Source organism: Eurytemora carolleeae, unplaced genomic scaffold (genome assembly GCF_000591075.1).
Source record: "Eurytemora carolleeae unplaced genomic scaffold, Eaff_2.0 scaffold816, whole genome shotgun sequence".
Classification (NCBI taxonomy): Eukaryota; Metazoa; Arthropoda; class Copepoda; order Calanoida; family Temoridae; genus Eurytemora; species Eurytemora carolleeae.
In genome coordinates this window covers 92,131-107,573 of record NW_019396746.1, presented here as the reverse complement: position 1 = coordinate 107,573, position 15,443 = coordinate 92,131, and the positions used below count along the sequence as shown (strand labels likewise).

Here is a 15,443-nt window from a genome sequence, read left to right as displayed (position 1 = left end):
CTCTTGTAAGTCAGTGTACACTGCGCATATTATTCTGTATATGCTCTGTAAACTGTGACTTCTTAAAAAGATGATAACCGCTTGTATAGTGTACACTTATTCTGTATATGCTCTGTTCACTGTGACTTCTTAAAAAGATGATAACCGCTTGTATAGTGTACACTGCGCATATTATTCTGTATATGCTCTGTTCACTGTGACTTCTGAAAAAGATGATAACCGCTTGTACAGTGTTCATTGCACATATTTTGTATATGCACTGTGGCTTCTAAAAATTCATATATTTAGAGATTTAGCAAACCTGTTAGCATTTCAGCCCGGAATACTTTCTGTCCTGGCTACTATGCCTACAGATGTTGGTAATAATATGATATTTATTATTTTAGAAATTTTTATTTGATATTATTTTGGAAATTTTTATTTAATGTTATTATTGTTCACTAAAATCATATGTACTTTTTCTCCAACATATTAAGAATAACATTTTTTTGAAGAAAATATTTTTGAAATGGTTAAATTGTTGCCGACCCCTTCACGATTGTTTTTTAGAAAAATTATTCCTGCACCGAACTCAATTTAAGACAAATATCAAACTTATTGAGTTTGAGTCCAAATGTAATTTGAGAAATGTTCTAACTGGATACTCCTTAAAATTGTGTGTACTGCAGTGTTAACATTTCTGCCAAGGAAATGTTAAACTACAAAAATCAGATTGAACTTAATATTTGTAGTGTGTACGTTTCTGCCAATCAATATTGTCAACAAACTACAAAAATCAGATTGAACTTAATATTAGTAGTGTGTACGTTTCTGCCAATCAATATTGTCAACAAACTCTGAAAATCAGATTATACTTCAACTTTTGTGGAGTCATCTTTATATTTCTTGATTTAAGAAAAATTTTCTTTTATTTTCCATTTGTTCTCATAAAGTTTGTATCACTATAAAGATGCTTTTACAGTAAAAGAAAAACCTACCAGGATTTTTTATTTTTTCTATTTTAACTGTAGTTCGGGCTTAGCTGGGCGTAATCAGGAATTTGTCCAATGGGGGGCTAGTCCCCATAGCCCCTCTCCCCCATGGACATGATTCTGTTTGTACTGTTCTTTAGATTTGCTAATAAATGTATCAGGCTTGATCAAATAAACAGGCGTTTTGGAAGATACTTTAGAAAATCTAAATTTAAGAAAAAATTAGTTATTACGAAACTTTATTAGGAAATAATAAGAAATGTTTTTTTTTTTAAATTAAGCACTACTTTCTAGCTTATGAGAGTTTCTCTTCTATTCAGAGTATAATATTTAATTAAATCTCTTGAACTACAGAGTGTTTCCAGAGTTTCTTTTATACAAGTCTTTACAGTTGATTTCCAGTCCAACCAAAATATCCTACCTCTGAACTTTTAATTGTTTTTTGTTTAGTTGTTATATTTTTAACTGGACACCTGGATCTGCTGGACATGATTCCAGCGTCTGCTAAGGGTATACTCAAGAGGGTTATGCAACAAAAGGAATTACTCAGGTAATGAATTAGATCGTCTACGAGATGATAGAGCAAATATTTTTAAATTCACGGACTATTGCCGAGTGCAGCTGCATTTGTTCAGTGTCTTTTTATAGTCCCATTCTTCAGCTCTGTTGCACAAGCAAATGTCAGTAATCAAATATCTTTTAAAGTGATCTTGACATATTTTTAATTGTCAATTTATTCATGAAGTGACATGTCCAATTCACAGCAGTAGTCTATAAAAGCTATGTCTGATCGTAAATTCATAAGATATCGATAAAAAAAATTTAGAAAATTACTTGTTTTAAATTATGGTTTCTCTATTTAGTGACTCTTACATTTCTGTTTCAGACAGAATAAAGAGAAATTAGCAGAACTTACTAATTTTCCATATAATTTATTAGTTAACAGTTTAAAGGATGTTGTTGTGAATCAGATATCACTACGTCAGCCCCTTAAACGGACCTAAAAACTTCTGAACAAAATCTCAATAATCTCCAATGAACTAAGGGGATACGCACTAAGAATTTAACTTTAAGAAACATTAACCCCATAAAGAAGTTATTGCTTGAAAATACTTTGAAGAAGGTGATTGACCCTCTTTGGAAAAAGAGGGAACAGTCACCTTTAGAAAATAACTAATACATTTGGAGGATTTTGAGTCACGAAACCTCTCAATATAATTTTAGTAACACAAGTACTGATTTATCCCACAGAACATGCTGTGCAATGGAGGATACATTTTGCAAAAATCTCATTCATGTGCTTTATTTTATCTCTCATTCCTAATCAATAAATCTAATTTGTTTTCAGAGCAATACCCATAGAACTCCATGTTAAGCTTGCGAGGAAAAAGATTGTTCAAGAGATCGTAGGAAACCTTATATCTTTTTAATATTTTTTATCATAAAGTTTTTTGCATAAGATTTAATCATAGTTTTAAAATTGCGTCTTATAGATTTTAGTTAGTTTTTAAATAAAAAATGATATTTGATTAGTACTGAATATCATTCTTAATAACTTTTAATAAGCTCCTTATTTCTGATTAATTCGTTAGAATTGAAAAGGTTTCTTTTATCTGCAAAGTTTCTGTTTAATCAAATGATTGAAGTCAAAATGGAATGATTTATAATATAAGAGTTTTTCAGATAAATATACTCTTTTGGATATCCTGGAAGCACATCCTACACTCATAGCAAGGAACTTGTTCACAGACAAATCAGTAAACTTTGTTGTGATAATTCAGAGTCTTTGAATGAAATACTTATGTTGTCTTCGTATCCTAAGAAATTATGAAAAGTTTGAATCTGAAGGAAAATCTTTAACTTTTTCTAAGCTGAGCTTGGAACTTTAGAATGGGATACCATTAATCCCAACTGCTTAATCCGAATATCCAATGCGGACACTTTGGATTTCTTGCTTAATTCACTCTTTTTTAGATATATGCACAGAAAAATCAAAAACCGGTTTTTTAAAATTAAGAGTCCTTCCCGTTTCTGTATATTAATCTCAAATGACGCGCAAAATTTCAAATTAACCGGCTTTTTATAAGCGACTCTGATTGGTTGAATTTTATACACTTTTCTTGATACAAGAACAGGATTAAGTTAATAAGCATTAATCTCGATATCCACAATTCTAAAGTTCCCAGCTCGGGTAACTTTTGTGTTAATCCTGAGTGCTTGATCTGTATATATACTATTGATGGTCAATGTATAATCTTTTCCTTTCAGTTATCCCTATGATTACACTGCGGATAACTATTAAAGATCTCGATATCCATAAAAAACGAGTTTCCAGCTTATAGTTCTTATCTTAAGCATGAAATAGATGCTACTCCTTCCAAAGATGAACTTTAAACTCTAAAATTCTATCCTCTCAGTATAAAACTTGTGTGCTCACTACCTTTAACATACTTTTTGATTAAAACTTGTGATTGTACTCCTGTAGATAATCTGTGAATACATGCCTAGAGTTGACCCGGAACTAATTGGACCCTATCTAAAGTTCCTTGAGGATCCTTGGTTCAAGGAACGGTACGCTTTTAGTTATGACATTTTATAAAAAAACGATTCCCCCCCCCCCCATCCTGTCGCATCATGTCTCTGTCTATTTTAACTTATCTTTGGCAGATATAAGTGCTTGCTTTAAGTGTTTCAAAGAACCTCTCTTTAAAAAAAAAACTCGTTCTTAGATATGCACATTCCACAAAACTAAAAAAGAAATATAAGATAGAACCAAAATATTTTTTCCCGATACTTTGTTATTGTTTATTATTTGACATGTATAGTTTTTTTAATCAAAAAACTTAATTTAAAAATGTTTTGTTTCCTGCCTGATTTCGGTAAAAATAAGAACTAGAATTGTTTTTGTCTGAAAATTAAAGTTTGTAACATTTTTAACACATTTTCGTTTTACAGGATTCAAGATACTTCATTAATTTATCGAACATTTCTTTATTACAGTCTGCCATGTGAGACAGTGCGTGCTGCAACTAATCATCCTACTCTACTCTCTTTAATACCAGATAGAAACCTGGCCCAGGTCAATTCAATAATAAGTTTTCAACAATAGAAAATTATTTAACATAATCTAAAGGGACAGTAGATGTAATTTTAGGTGAACCTAATAGTGGCATCCCTGATTAATAACTGTCAATGTGCCCTTTCAGCTTAGCCTGTAAAACCTTTCACCTTGTTTCATATTCTTCATTATAGTCATTCATTTTACATTAACTACAAAGATCTGTAAAAAAACTTAATTTATTTTAAGTAACATAAAAAATAGTTTTACTCTAAGAAGAAAAAAAGATGTTACTTCTACTTTCATGAAAATAGTCGTCTTTACACAAGTTTTTAAAGGTGTTAAAAGCAGACGAATCAATAGGGAATGATTTTGAGGGGGCAACTGTAACTTGTAGGGGAAGTAAGTGGAGTAATCCCTGCTATTCAGGGGTATTTACCTCCAAGATTCTAGGGGGGGGGGTGATTACCCCCAGGATTCTAGGGGGGAGGGGGGTAAATAAACCCAATAATCACCCTTATTTACGCCACTGGTGATACGCTGATTTATACATAAGAGACTAAAACCAAAAGTAAATCAAATAATTCCAAATTTGAATTTTTCAGATAATAACCTGTCGTCATATTGTCTCCTGCATTGAGAGAAAGGTAAAAAAAAATTATATAAAGATTGTACATTTACAAATCATAAACCTAGGCTAAAATTTCAAATTAAAGTGAAGTCATTTTGAAATTGAAGAATGGAAGTAGGAGAGCCTTAGAAGTCTGATTTGATTTTTATGAAACTATTGTGTACTTCATTCCTACTCACTTCATCGTGAATTTCAGAATGAACGTAATATAAAGTAATCATCCTATAATGTTAAATTAACTGTACATAATAGCACGTGTGCTATAACGTTTTGATTGGTTCTCGGATTTTCTCCAAAAAATTTAGGATATTACCAAAATATTTTTTTGAATTGAATTGAAAAGGCTTGATCCTTCTTAATACGTTTCGGCGGCTAGGAGCGCCGACCCCTATTTCATTGAATGATGGGTTGTCCTTTAATAATAATAATAATAATAATAAAGAGAAAATGTCTGTCCAAAAATTTTATAACACTGCGAACCGAAATAACAGTTATAATTTAAGTGGCATTTTTCGTTTCATTCATTAATCTGAACTTTGGCGACTTTCCTATTTTTTCTTGATTTATACTGTTTCCTCCTTTTAATATAATGCCATTTGATCTCATTTATTTCCTGTGGATTCTTCCAAATATAAAAAGAAACTTGGTTTTGTCAAGAGACTATATCTGAGGATATATTTCATAAAGAGACTGTAAGTGTAATTTCAAGTGACCCTCCATGCAAAGAGGACAATGCCCGATTCACAATGGTACCCTTAAAACCTTTGACTGTTAATCGAGTAGAGACATATCGTCGAAACCCTCTTGAGTTCCTCAAAATGCGACCGTGTACGCTGTGTACGTGTACTCAAACAGGTGATCTGCTTCTTGTATACTGGAAAAAAGATCGGCTGCTTCACGATAACAGCGTTTTCAAACATTCAACAGTAAAATTTTTATTTTCTGCCACTTTTGGAAAGTAATTGTTGACATTTCTTAGATATATGACAGCTTACAAACAAAGTGTTCAGCAATAAAAGCATTTTAGTAGACTAATGTAGATTATGTCCGACATTTTTTTTCAGTCAAAGGTTTGTGAATCTTTAATGGAAGGTCACTTGAAATTACGCTCACAGCCACACAAAAAAAAACACACTTTTTTTTCTGAATTTCAATTATGAATGCTTCTATTTAACCTTAAATAGATAATATAAGCTTTTCATTGGCTTACTTAGAAAAAAAGTCAGATATAATAATGAAATGTTATATTTTACAGGAACTTGAAAGACTTTTAGCAGTGTCTAACCTTGGTTCGAGGCTCAAACTTTCGACACTGGTAATTAACATCGTAGTATAATTCAAATAAGGAGTGCAAACTGCAAAGTACTTCATAGTATTTTTCCTGTAAGCCCTGTTTCTTACATGTAAATTCCCCATTTTTCTAGAACCTTTTTTCTTCTTGAGTACACTAGGAGACGCTGATTTGACTAAGAAAATAGTGCTTTCAATTTAACTTTAGTTTTTTGTTGTTTGTAAAATTTATCAAATGCATTAATAATTAAAGTGATTGAAATATGTCTATGTAAACCAATGTTTTTTTTGATGGAAATCGTGCTTATATCGATGTCAAATATCAAGTGTAAATCTGCAAGGGAACCCAAAGTGGAACCTCCACACTGCCTTCGGGGCGCTATGCACCAACGTGCAGATAGCGGCCTGGAGTCGAATCTGGGCAAGAGCACCAATTTATAACGCCCATGCATTTGGACCTTGACACAATGTCAAGATTTAAACATGATCTAGATGAGACCCATTGTTAACTCGACTGTCCATGACTTTACAAAATTTATAAACGTGTCCAGCAGCCCCTAGAGATAAGTGAATATTTAGATGGTGACGGCCAGTAATCTAAGATTGTCTCAGCTTTCACTCAGAGCAGCCCTAAACTTTGTTACTAAGCAGGTAATTAAGGTTAAAGTCCATTTTGCTTCTTGTGAAGAGACTTCGTATTTGAAAAGTATTTTGTAAAGTTATTCAGTTCTCACTTCTTCTGCTTTATGAGAAACATTACTGACCCATGCATGATGGATTTCGTTGTAAGGAAGCGTAACATATATAGAATTTGCATCTAAAAGTAAAAAGCTTTTAGAAAAACACTGAAAATATAATGCCCTCAACTACTTACAACTGATAAAATTGGTGAAAATTTTGCCCAAACAGGTTCTTATTTTGCTAGAAAAAAAATAATATTTTTCGTCGAAAAATGTAATATTTTTGGTCATGTTTTTTAAATATCAGTCGAACTTTAATTTCTCCTGTAACTTTTTTCTTATACCTTGAATAAAATAAATGTTAAGTTTGTTTAGGTTCCTCAGTCCAACTCTCAGCTCTTCTTCAATTAGAAACCTTAAATCTTCAATCTTTTCATGATAAACCAATCAATTATATTTAAAGAATATTAGTTTATTCATCAATGGAACTTTCCTTTCGTTAACTTATATTTCCTGAAAATGATATAGATATCTGGATTAGTATTTAAGGACCTATTAATGGTTACCAAAAAGAAATATCGGTTCTTTGAATCCTGAGAAGAACGGAGCAACCGTAATGAGCTGAGTACAGATTTAGTTCTCCTGTTGTTGTTTTTTACAAACTGGCATAATTAAACATAATTTTCTTGCCAAAATCAATTTATATCCATTAAGATACTGAGCATTTTTTATAATTAATATAATCTTATCTATTTAGGATGTTTTATATGAAATTTTAGTTTGTTGCAAAGTCAATATATTATGTGATAATTATCATGAAAGGGTCAGGGAATATCTTTTAAAAATAGCTTCTCTGATTGACTGTTGAAAATGTGTTACCCATGACCCTTGTTAAAAAACTTGGATGTATTGTATTTTCGTAAAAAACATCAATAATATGTGTGTGTACTGTGTACCATACATGAATGTAATAACACAAATATGTAAGGAAAAGATTAAAAATAACATTATTTTTTAGATTATTTATTAAAAATTAAATGCATTTTATTTTCAATTATCATATTTATATCACAATCTCGGGTCTTTATAATAATATATGCTATGACTTTGATTGATTAAAAATTTGTTACATTTTCACTTGCTGAAAATTAGTTCTCAAACATGTAATCTGCCACTACTAATTGTATTATCCTAAATCAAACAATAAATCGATGTCAAACAGTTTTAAAAAGTCAAAAAGATTATTTTAATACTGAAAATGTAATGTTGTTGATATTTCAAGTTAGCCTTCATTCAAAGAGTTTCCGATTTACAATAGTACTTTGTTAACCTTTATCTCGTCATCAAGTGGAAGATATAGTAGTTTTTATAACTGAAAAGTTATAAATTCTTATACGTACTTCCTTGTTACTATAATGCGGAAATGCGCAAGTGTTGTTACAGAGAAGCCAATTGAAAATAAGAAAGTTGCACCATTAAGATGATACATATCCCATGGATTTTTGATTAAGATTAAATGAAAATATTTAACTAAATATGGATAAATACCGGTCAATTAGATGGCGCTGGTCCTCTCCGAGAATTCTAAAAATAATTAAACATTTATTCAAATTGCACAGATTTAAGGTCTCTTATAGAGGATATTTATTTTGTTATCGTTTAGATTTTTATCGCAAAACCATAGCTAAAAGTTTTAAGCCAAGCCCACGCATGCCTTTAATGTAATTTATTTTGGTTTTAATATGTTGAATTTGGAAACTTGACTTAAAACCGAACTAAAAACCCAGGGGAGTAGTCAGAAATTGGTCGGGGGAGGGGGGTTTACATTTATTTCTCTTTGGGGGGAAGTGTAGATTCCATTAATCCAGGGGGTGTCTGAGATCCATACCCCCCCACCCCCACCCACTCTGAATACGCCTCTGATTAATATCTTTCATTACCTTAGAATTGAGTTCCATCCCTTCTCCCACGCTTCATCTTCCTTCTCCTCCATTCTCGAGACTAATCTATAGACCTCTAGGACTCCTTTCTCTCCAATCTCCCTGTACAAAAAGGGTGAACTGTTAAACATGAGAAACGACGTGGTGATGGCCTCTGTTCTATTTTTTTAAGCGCGGGTGAAAATCTTTGATGGCGGAAAAGATGGTTTTGATTCATGTTTTTATCGTTATATCTCAGTTTTAAGATATTTTATTTACGAAGAGTTAAAATTATCATGTTAGTTTGACACCCTGTAATGTGTAGTGTGTCCAATGCGAACAATGTAAATACATACGTACTTGGTTTTATTTTGGTTTGACCCATTCTTAAATGGTGTTTTTAATTCCTTTTTGTCCAATATATTTTACTTATTTCATTTATTCAAATTTATTGTCGATATAATAAAACACGACATTCGTATATATGTTCCCTCTGGCCAATCAAACGGCTGGACCGAATGGGCTGAAATTTTTTGTGAACACTCATGGGTAGCCTGGGGTGACAATGGCTAAAAAAAATTCAAATATACTTTTTCCCAAAAAAATTGACTTCTTTTTCCACGGGCAATAGCGGGCCTTTCAGCTAGTTCATCATATTATCTCATCAGAAAATCATTTTCAAAGAAGATGTCACACCAGGCTTCAAAATCATTTAAAGTTTACAAAATTATCCCAGAGGTTCTAAATGATCTCAGGTCTCTATCCCCTGCTATCTCAACAAAATTAGTAAACTTATCTTAAGCAATATTGATAAAATTGATGGAAATAATATTTTTCTCACCAATTTACCATGCTAACAGTCATATATCTCTGCAGTTCCTGGCAAGCTATATACAAAAAAATATATGACTGTTAGCTTGGCAAAGGTATGAGAAAAATATTATTTCAATTAATCAATATTGCTTGAGAAGTTTTCTAATTTTTGTGAGATAGAAGGGGAGTTACCTAGGACAATTTAGAAGCACCCCCCCCCCGTTTACAGTCCCTTTAATACAAATTAATTGACAGCTATCACATATCAACAATTCAAGACGATTTTTAAGGTCTTCTCTCAACTGTCATGTTTAGTGGGACACCTTGTAGATCGTCTCTCAACTGTCATGTTTAGTGAGACACCTTGTAGGTCATCTCTCAACTGTCATGTTTAGTTGGACACCTTGTAGGTCATCTCTCAACTGTCATGTTTAGTGGGACACCTTGTAGGTCATCTCTCAACTGTCATGTTTAGTGGGACACCTTGTAGGTCATCTCTCAACTGGCATGTTTAGTGGGACACCTTAACGTTTTATAGATATCAAATTAATCCTAAAAAGTTTTCTATAATTCTGCACTCTCAGTTCAACTCCCATACCTAACCAGTCACTCCATTTTAGTCTAGAACAATTTCTTCCCGAATCCAACTTGAATAATGTTTGTTTTTGTTATGGTTGAAACATTTATAGTATTATGTTTTCGTTGGTTCAAAAACCTTGTTCTGAAAGAACAACATATAATTTAAAAACATTAAAAGAAAAATGTGAATTCTTGTATGTAAAATGTAAATGGCTGCCCATTATATAGTTTGTTTTTACGTTTAAACGGATTAAGCGAGGGACCCCAATTTTTTATGGCAACTAAAATTATTACCCGAACGTGGGCGAGCTAGAAATTCTCTAAAAGTCTAAATCAAAAAATTCTGGAGTTAGTTTTTAGGGTTTGTCTATCCGGGGGATCGTCTTTTTCGGAGTTTTAAATTCAGAAGATTGACACTGCGACAAGACACCTTTCTACATATTATTTCAGCGTTGTTGTTGTTAAAAGGTCCTTTCCACAATCTACAGTAATAACCTGAAAACTCTGGAATAGAAGACCTGTTATATCGAAAGTTAGAAAGTCCAATGAACATAAAAAATATTGTGCAGTGTAAACAGACTCCATTTACTAGATACGTTATTTAATAAGTCACTAGTAATTCTATCAAATACACAAAATGTCGTCTTCCTATTCCACAGTTTGCTTGTCATCACTGTACACATTGTTACACTGTATTGATTCAGATCAAATTCAGATTCAATCCACTGTCATAAGTTTAATAAACGTGTCAGAAATGTAAAGTAAATATATTTGTTTGACAGAGCTTTTAAAACTTTAAGCTATTGTAATTCAAATTGCTTTACATATAGGGTGTACCACTTAAGATAGCAAATGAGAGACTATATAATTGCAAATTGTGGTATTCATTTGTCAATCTAGTATTTCAAATATGATTCTTAGAAACTCTTTTCATAAAGTTTTTAATTTTAAGAAACAGAACTGTGCATTTCATGTGTGCATTCTCAAAGTTACCAAAGATGCAGATTTCACTTTATTAAAACAAACCAAATACTTTTAAACTTTATCAAATTATGGAAAGCACGAGAAACTTTTTTTCTATGCACTTAATGGACTTGATTTGCTTGAGGGATTTTAAAATAAAAATGTCCAAGAATAGTTTTATGCCCAATGCACATTGTACGTTCAGAAGATATTCTAATTTAAAAAAAAACAGGATGAAATATTTTAAACCGTTATATGAAATTCAAATAAAATAATTTAAAGTTCTTTAAAAAAGAATTTAAACAATGCCGGACGAAGTGAGGCATTGTCAGACGAAATATTGGTAAATTTTGACGTCATTTGTGGTTGGACAAAAAATGGTGTGGTGACCCTACCCTCCCTTAATACCCTGAGTATTATTATAAAATAAAATGTCATTTTGAACCTCAAGAAGTATACGCTCTCCATTTTCATTAACATGCCAGACCATCCCATCATCTTCCCAGTCTTCATGATCATCCTCATCACCATCTTCAGTAAACTCTTTGTCAATGTTTTCCAGAGCTGCAATTAATTTAAGATTATCTCCAAAAGGGTTCATGTGTAATGCAAATTTGACTTCATAGTTTTATTGGAACATCAACAAAGATTGTAAAGAAAGGACGGATCTGTACCGAACAGCTGGTAGGACAAAGATTGTAAAGAAAGGACGGATCTGTACCGAACAGCTGGTAGGACAAAGATTGTAAAGAAAGGACGGATCTGTACCGAACAGCTGGTAGGACAAAGATTGTAAAGAAAGGACGGATCTGTACCGAACAGCTGGACAAAGATTGTAAAGAAAGGACGGATCTGTACCGAAGAGCTGGTAAGACAATGTTTGTCTTAAAAAGCCATGTTAAAACATTGAAAATAAAAATTACAGATATTTTTATTGTTTTTTTTTGTTTTGTTTTTTACAATCAAAATACATAAATAAGCAACGGAAAGTGTCTCACATTGTGTTGAAATGGTTAAAACACTTTACATTCAGCTGAACTAATGCACGACACCGGATGTGTTTCCTAACTAGTTTTTTTTATTACCTATCGCCCCTACTTTCATCACACAGTTGTCGGCAATTATATTAATACAATGAAGATGAATTTCTATTAAAAATATTCTAACACGCATTTTTCAAATTACTAGTTAACAAGTAAACAAAAAAAAGCTGTTAATTGACAGCTTCTCTTTGTTTAAATTTTCAAGAGTGTTTGCTGTTTAAAAGCCAGACAAATATCAAAATTAAAATATGAAGTATTGTACTGTATTGTATTGTATTGTATTGTATTGTATTGTATTGTATTGTATTGTATTGTATTGTATTGTATTGTATTGTATTGTATTGATGTATACGACGATTACTGTACCATACCTTGATCTCCAGTATACTCGAGAACAGTATTTTCCTCATCATTGTCAGAAGTAGACTCAGCAGGTTGAGAAACAATGGTATGTGTGTAGAATACAGTAGAAGCTTTATCTTCTTAATATTATTTAGTATTAATTCTATTAATGGGAGTGTACGGGAAAATGTAAAGGGAGTATAGACAATATGAAGCTGAAATAATGAATTTCTCCCAATAATCAGACATTATTTAAACTAAAGCGACTGTGAGCGTAATTTTAAGTGTTCTTCCATTTAACACTGTTTACAAGCTATTCAACAGTGGTAAGCGATTATATCAATATAATGAAGACGACTTTCGATTTAAATCACGCTGTTAAGCAGCATGGATGCACATGAACATAAAATTCAATAGATGTAGTTAATTTAAAAAGCTTCTCTTTGATTACTTGTAAATCGAAAAAAGCTTGTGAACAACCAAAACTTAAATAAAAAGTCGTCTTCATTGTATTGATATATTCGCCTACCACTGTATATTTAAGGTATATTAATATTTACTTTCTAGAAGTGGAAGAATATATACATTCACATTCGAATTTTTTAAAACTACGTTTAACAATAAATATTCTAGAGTTTCCAGGAATAAATGTGACGTCATCAGTGTTGAGTTCACATAGTACGCTATATAGCGTAAATCCCAATTTTATGGCTTTTACGCAGATTAAAGATATATTTACACTGAGATCTCTGTTCTCGGTGATCAGTCAAAGGTTTGAAGGGTCCTGTTGTGAATCGGGAATATTCCTCTTTATATGGAAGCTCACTCAAAATTACGTTTACAGTCCCTTTCACTTTTAAACAATTAAGCAGTTTACAGTCCTTTTAACTTTTAAACAATTAAACAGTTTACAGTCCCTTTAACTTTTAAACAATTAAACAGTTTACAGTCCCTTTAACTTTTAAACAATCAAACAGTTTACAGTTAACTTTTAAACAATTAAACAGTTTACAGTCCCTTTAACTTTTAAACAATCAAACAGTTTACAGTCCATTTAACTTTTAAACAATTAAACAGTTTACAGTCCCTTTAACTTTAAACAATTAAACAGAAATGCGGTGTTAATACCTCACATCGAACCGCTTTATATAGGAACTGAACAATTAACACTTGCCTCAAACTATTATTTTATAATTTTTTTTTAACTTTGCAACTTAACTGTGTAAATCTTTGATGTTTTAACATTCAAAGATTTGATCTTACAGAATTCCTAGTTTAAATTATCAAAGATCTGCCACCTCAGGTCTCAAAGATATTAGGATTAGACAATTAGAATTAATCACATTTACAAAAAACCGACAAGAGAACTATACTTAGAAGAACCTGTGAGGGTTTGCCATATTTCATCTTGTTCATCCTTGTGACAGTTGTTTCTATTCCTTCTTAATCCCTGATAATCATCTCCAGGAGCTACTTGAACTTTTTTATCCTGATCCTGATCTTGTGTATCCTGCTCCTGATCTTGTGTATCCTGATTCAGATCTTGTGTATCCTGCTCCTGATCTTGTGTATCCTGGTCCTGATCTTGTGTATCCTGATCCTGATCTTGTGTATCCTGCTCCTGATCTTGTGTATCCTGCTTCTGATCTTGTGTATCCTGGTCCTGATCTTGTGTATCCTGCTCCTGATCTTGTGTATCTTGATCCTGATCTTGTGTATCCTGATCCTGATCTTGTGTATCCTGATCCTGATCTTGTGATATATCGTGAGTAAAATTATACTGAAGGTCTGGCTTCAATCTCTCCGCATCAAAAATTGCTCTAAAATTAAGTACAATGTAAATAATACGTAATATTTGAATCCAATTGAAAGTATAATAAAAAACATGCCGCGTTAAATTACAAGACAAACAGAGAGCATACGCGTAACTTCTTGGGGCTTCTGCATCAAGGTTATTGTGAACGAAAATCCCCTAAATCTTTAAAAGACGACATCAGTGTTCTATCAATATTGTTATTAATCTATGGGTGAAAGGTTTTGTGCTTATTATTTCATTTTCAAATTAATAAAATGCCCACTGTGCACAGCGCAAATTCAGTTTTTTGTTGCTTAGGATTTTAGTTTGTTCAATTCAGGCATATTTGGTTTGGGTAATTATAGATTTGACACCAAACATTAGAAATCACTGTGGAACCCTTTTTTAAAGTTTTTTTAAAATCCATTTTTAAGAAATTTTAAAAATCATGTGTATTTTCAGGTCTAAAGTCGAACTTTAGATTCAAGGCTTTATTCAGTTATTCTGTGGTATTTTGATATATTTTTTAACTGTAAAAGTTAGGATCCCCAAAATTTGGTGGCTTTTCTTCCAGATTCATAAGACATGATGTAACACAAAATAAAAGCCCTAAGACAACTGCCTGGCTACATAAATTCTGCCTGAAAAAGTTCATTTGCGTTGTTTCTAATTTCTCATTAAAAATTAAAAAAATAAAATTCCGCAATTTTATTTTAAGTATCTCACATAATTATCAAGAAGACATATCGCGGTCTCTTGCCTATTAAAAAAAATACCTGTGTTTTGGATCCATGATTAGGTCAGGAATGCAGTTTCCGGTTTTCTCTACCTGGATAAAAAAACTTAAAAATGGCTAGATATGTGGATCGTTTAGTTTGCATTTTTTTTTCATATTTTGCATATTTGATTGAAGCAGAAAGTAAACCTTGGAGTATAACTATATAAATTTCTAAATTCTAATGTTTCTTTATAAAATCTGACCCCCCCCCNATTTGGTGTACTGTCCTGTTTTATGTATTCAGTTGGTTTACTGTCCCCTTTTAATGTATTCATTTAATGTACTGTCCCGTTTTGATTTATTCATCGGGTTTAATGTCCCGTTTTTATGTATTCATTTGGTGTACTATCCCGTTTTTATGTATTTATTTTGTGTACTGTCTCGTTTTTATGTATTCACTTGGTTTACTGTCCCGTTTTATTTATTTATTTTGTGTACTGTCCCGTTTTTATGTATTCATTTTGTGTCCTGTCCTGTTTTATGTATTCATTTGGTGTACTGTCCCGTTTTTATGTATTTATTTGGTGTACTGTCCCGTTTTATGTATTCATTTGGTTTACTGTCTCGTTTTTATGCATTCA

General features: G+C 32.0%; 2 protein-coding genes across 4 annotated transcripts; one reads left to right on the top strand and one right to left on the bottom strand.

Annotated features, from left to right (window-relative positions):
- Positions 1-257: 257 nt before the first annotated feature.
- Positions 258-7,684, top strand: LOC111708116 (uncharacterized). Its single transcript, XM_023481389.1, has 10 exons — positions 258-359; positions 1,422-1,521; positions 2,320-2,381; positions 2,655-2,706; positions 3,480-3,542; positions 3,972-4,050; positions 4,635-4,676; positions 5,916-5,975; positions 6,530-6,601; positions 7,006-7,684. Exons 1-10 carry the CDS (start codon positions 344-346, stop codon positions 7,039-7,041), a joined length of 582 nt encoding a protein of 193 aa, XP_023337157.1. The 5' UTR covers positions 258-343; the 3' UTR covers positions 7,042-7,684.
- Positions 7,685-7,713: 29 nt separating this feature from the next.
- On the bottom strand, positions 7,714-14,910 carry LOC111708115 (uncharacterized protein DDB_G0290685). 3 transcript variants are annotated; one of them, XM_023481388.1, is made up of 7 exons: positions 14,861-14,910; positions 13,673-14,109; positions 12,319-12,429; positions 11,350-11,468; positions 8,571-8,672; positions 8,179-8,214; positions 7,714-7,821 (listed from the first exon to the last, which is right to left on the bottom strand). In XM_023481388.1, exons 1-5 carry the CDS (start codon positions 14,875-14,877, stop codon positions 8,637-8,639), a joined length of 720 nt encoding a protein of 239 aa, XP_023337156.1. In that variant the 5' UTR covers positions 14,878-14,910; the 3' UTR covers positions 7,714-7,821; positions 8,179-8,214; positions 8,571-8,636. The 3 variants fall into 3 exon arrangements, with proteins under 3 accessions (XP_023337156.1, XP_023337154.1, XP_023337155.1); XM_023481386.1 differs by lacking the exons at positions 7,714-7,821; positions 8,179-8,214; positions 8,571-8,672 and having other exon boundaries at positions 9,893-11,468; XM_023481387.1 differs by lacking the exons at positions 7,714-7,821; positions 8,179-8,214; positions 8,571-8,672 and having other exon boundaries at positions 9,893-11,468; positions 12,319-12,426.
- Positions 14,911-15,443: the final 533 nt, after the last annotated feature.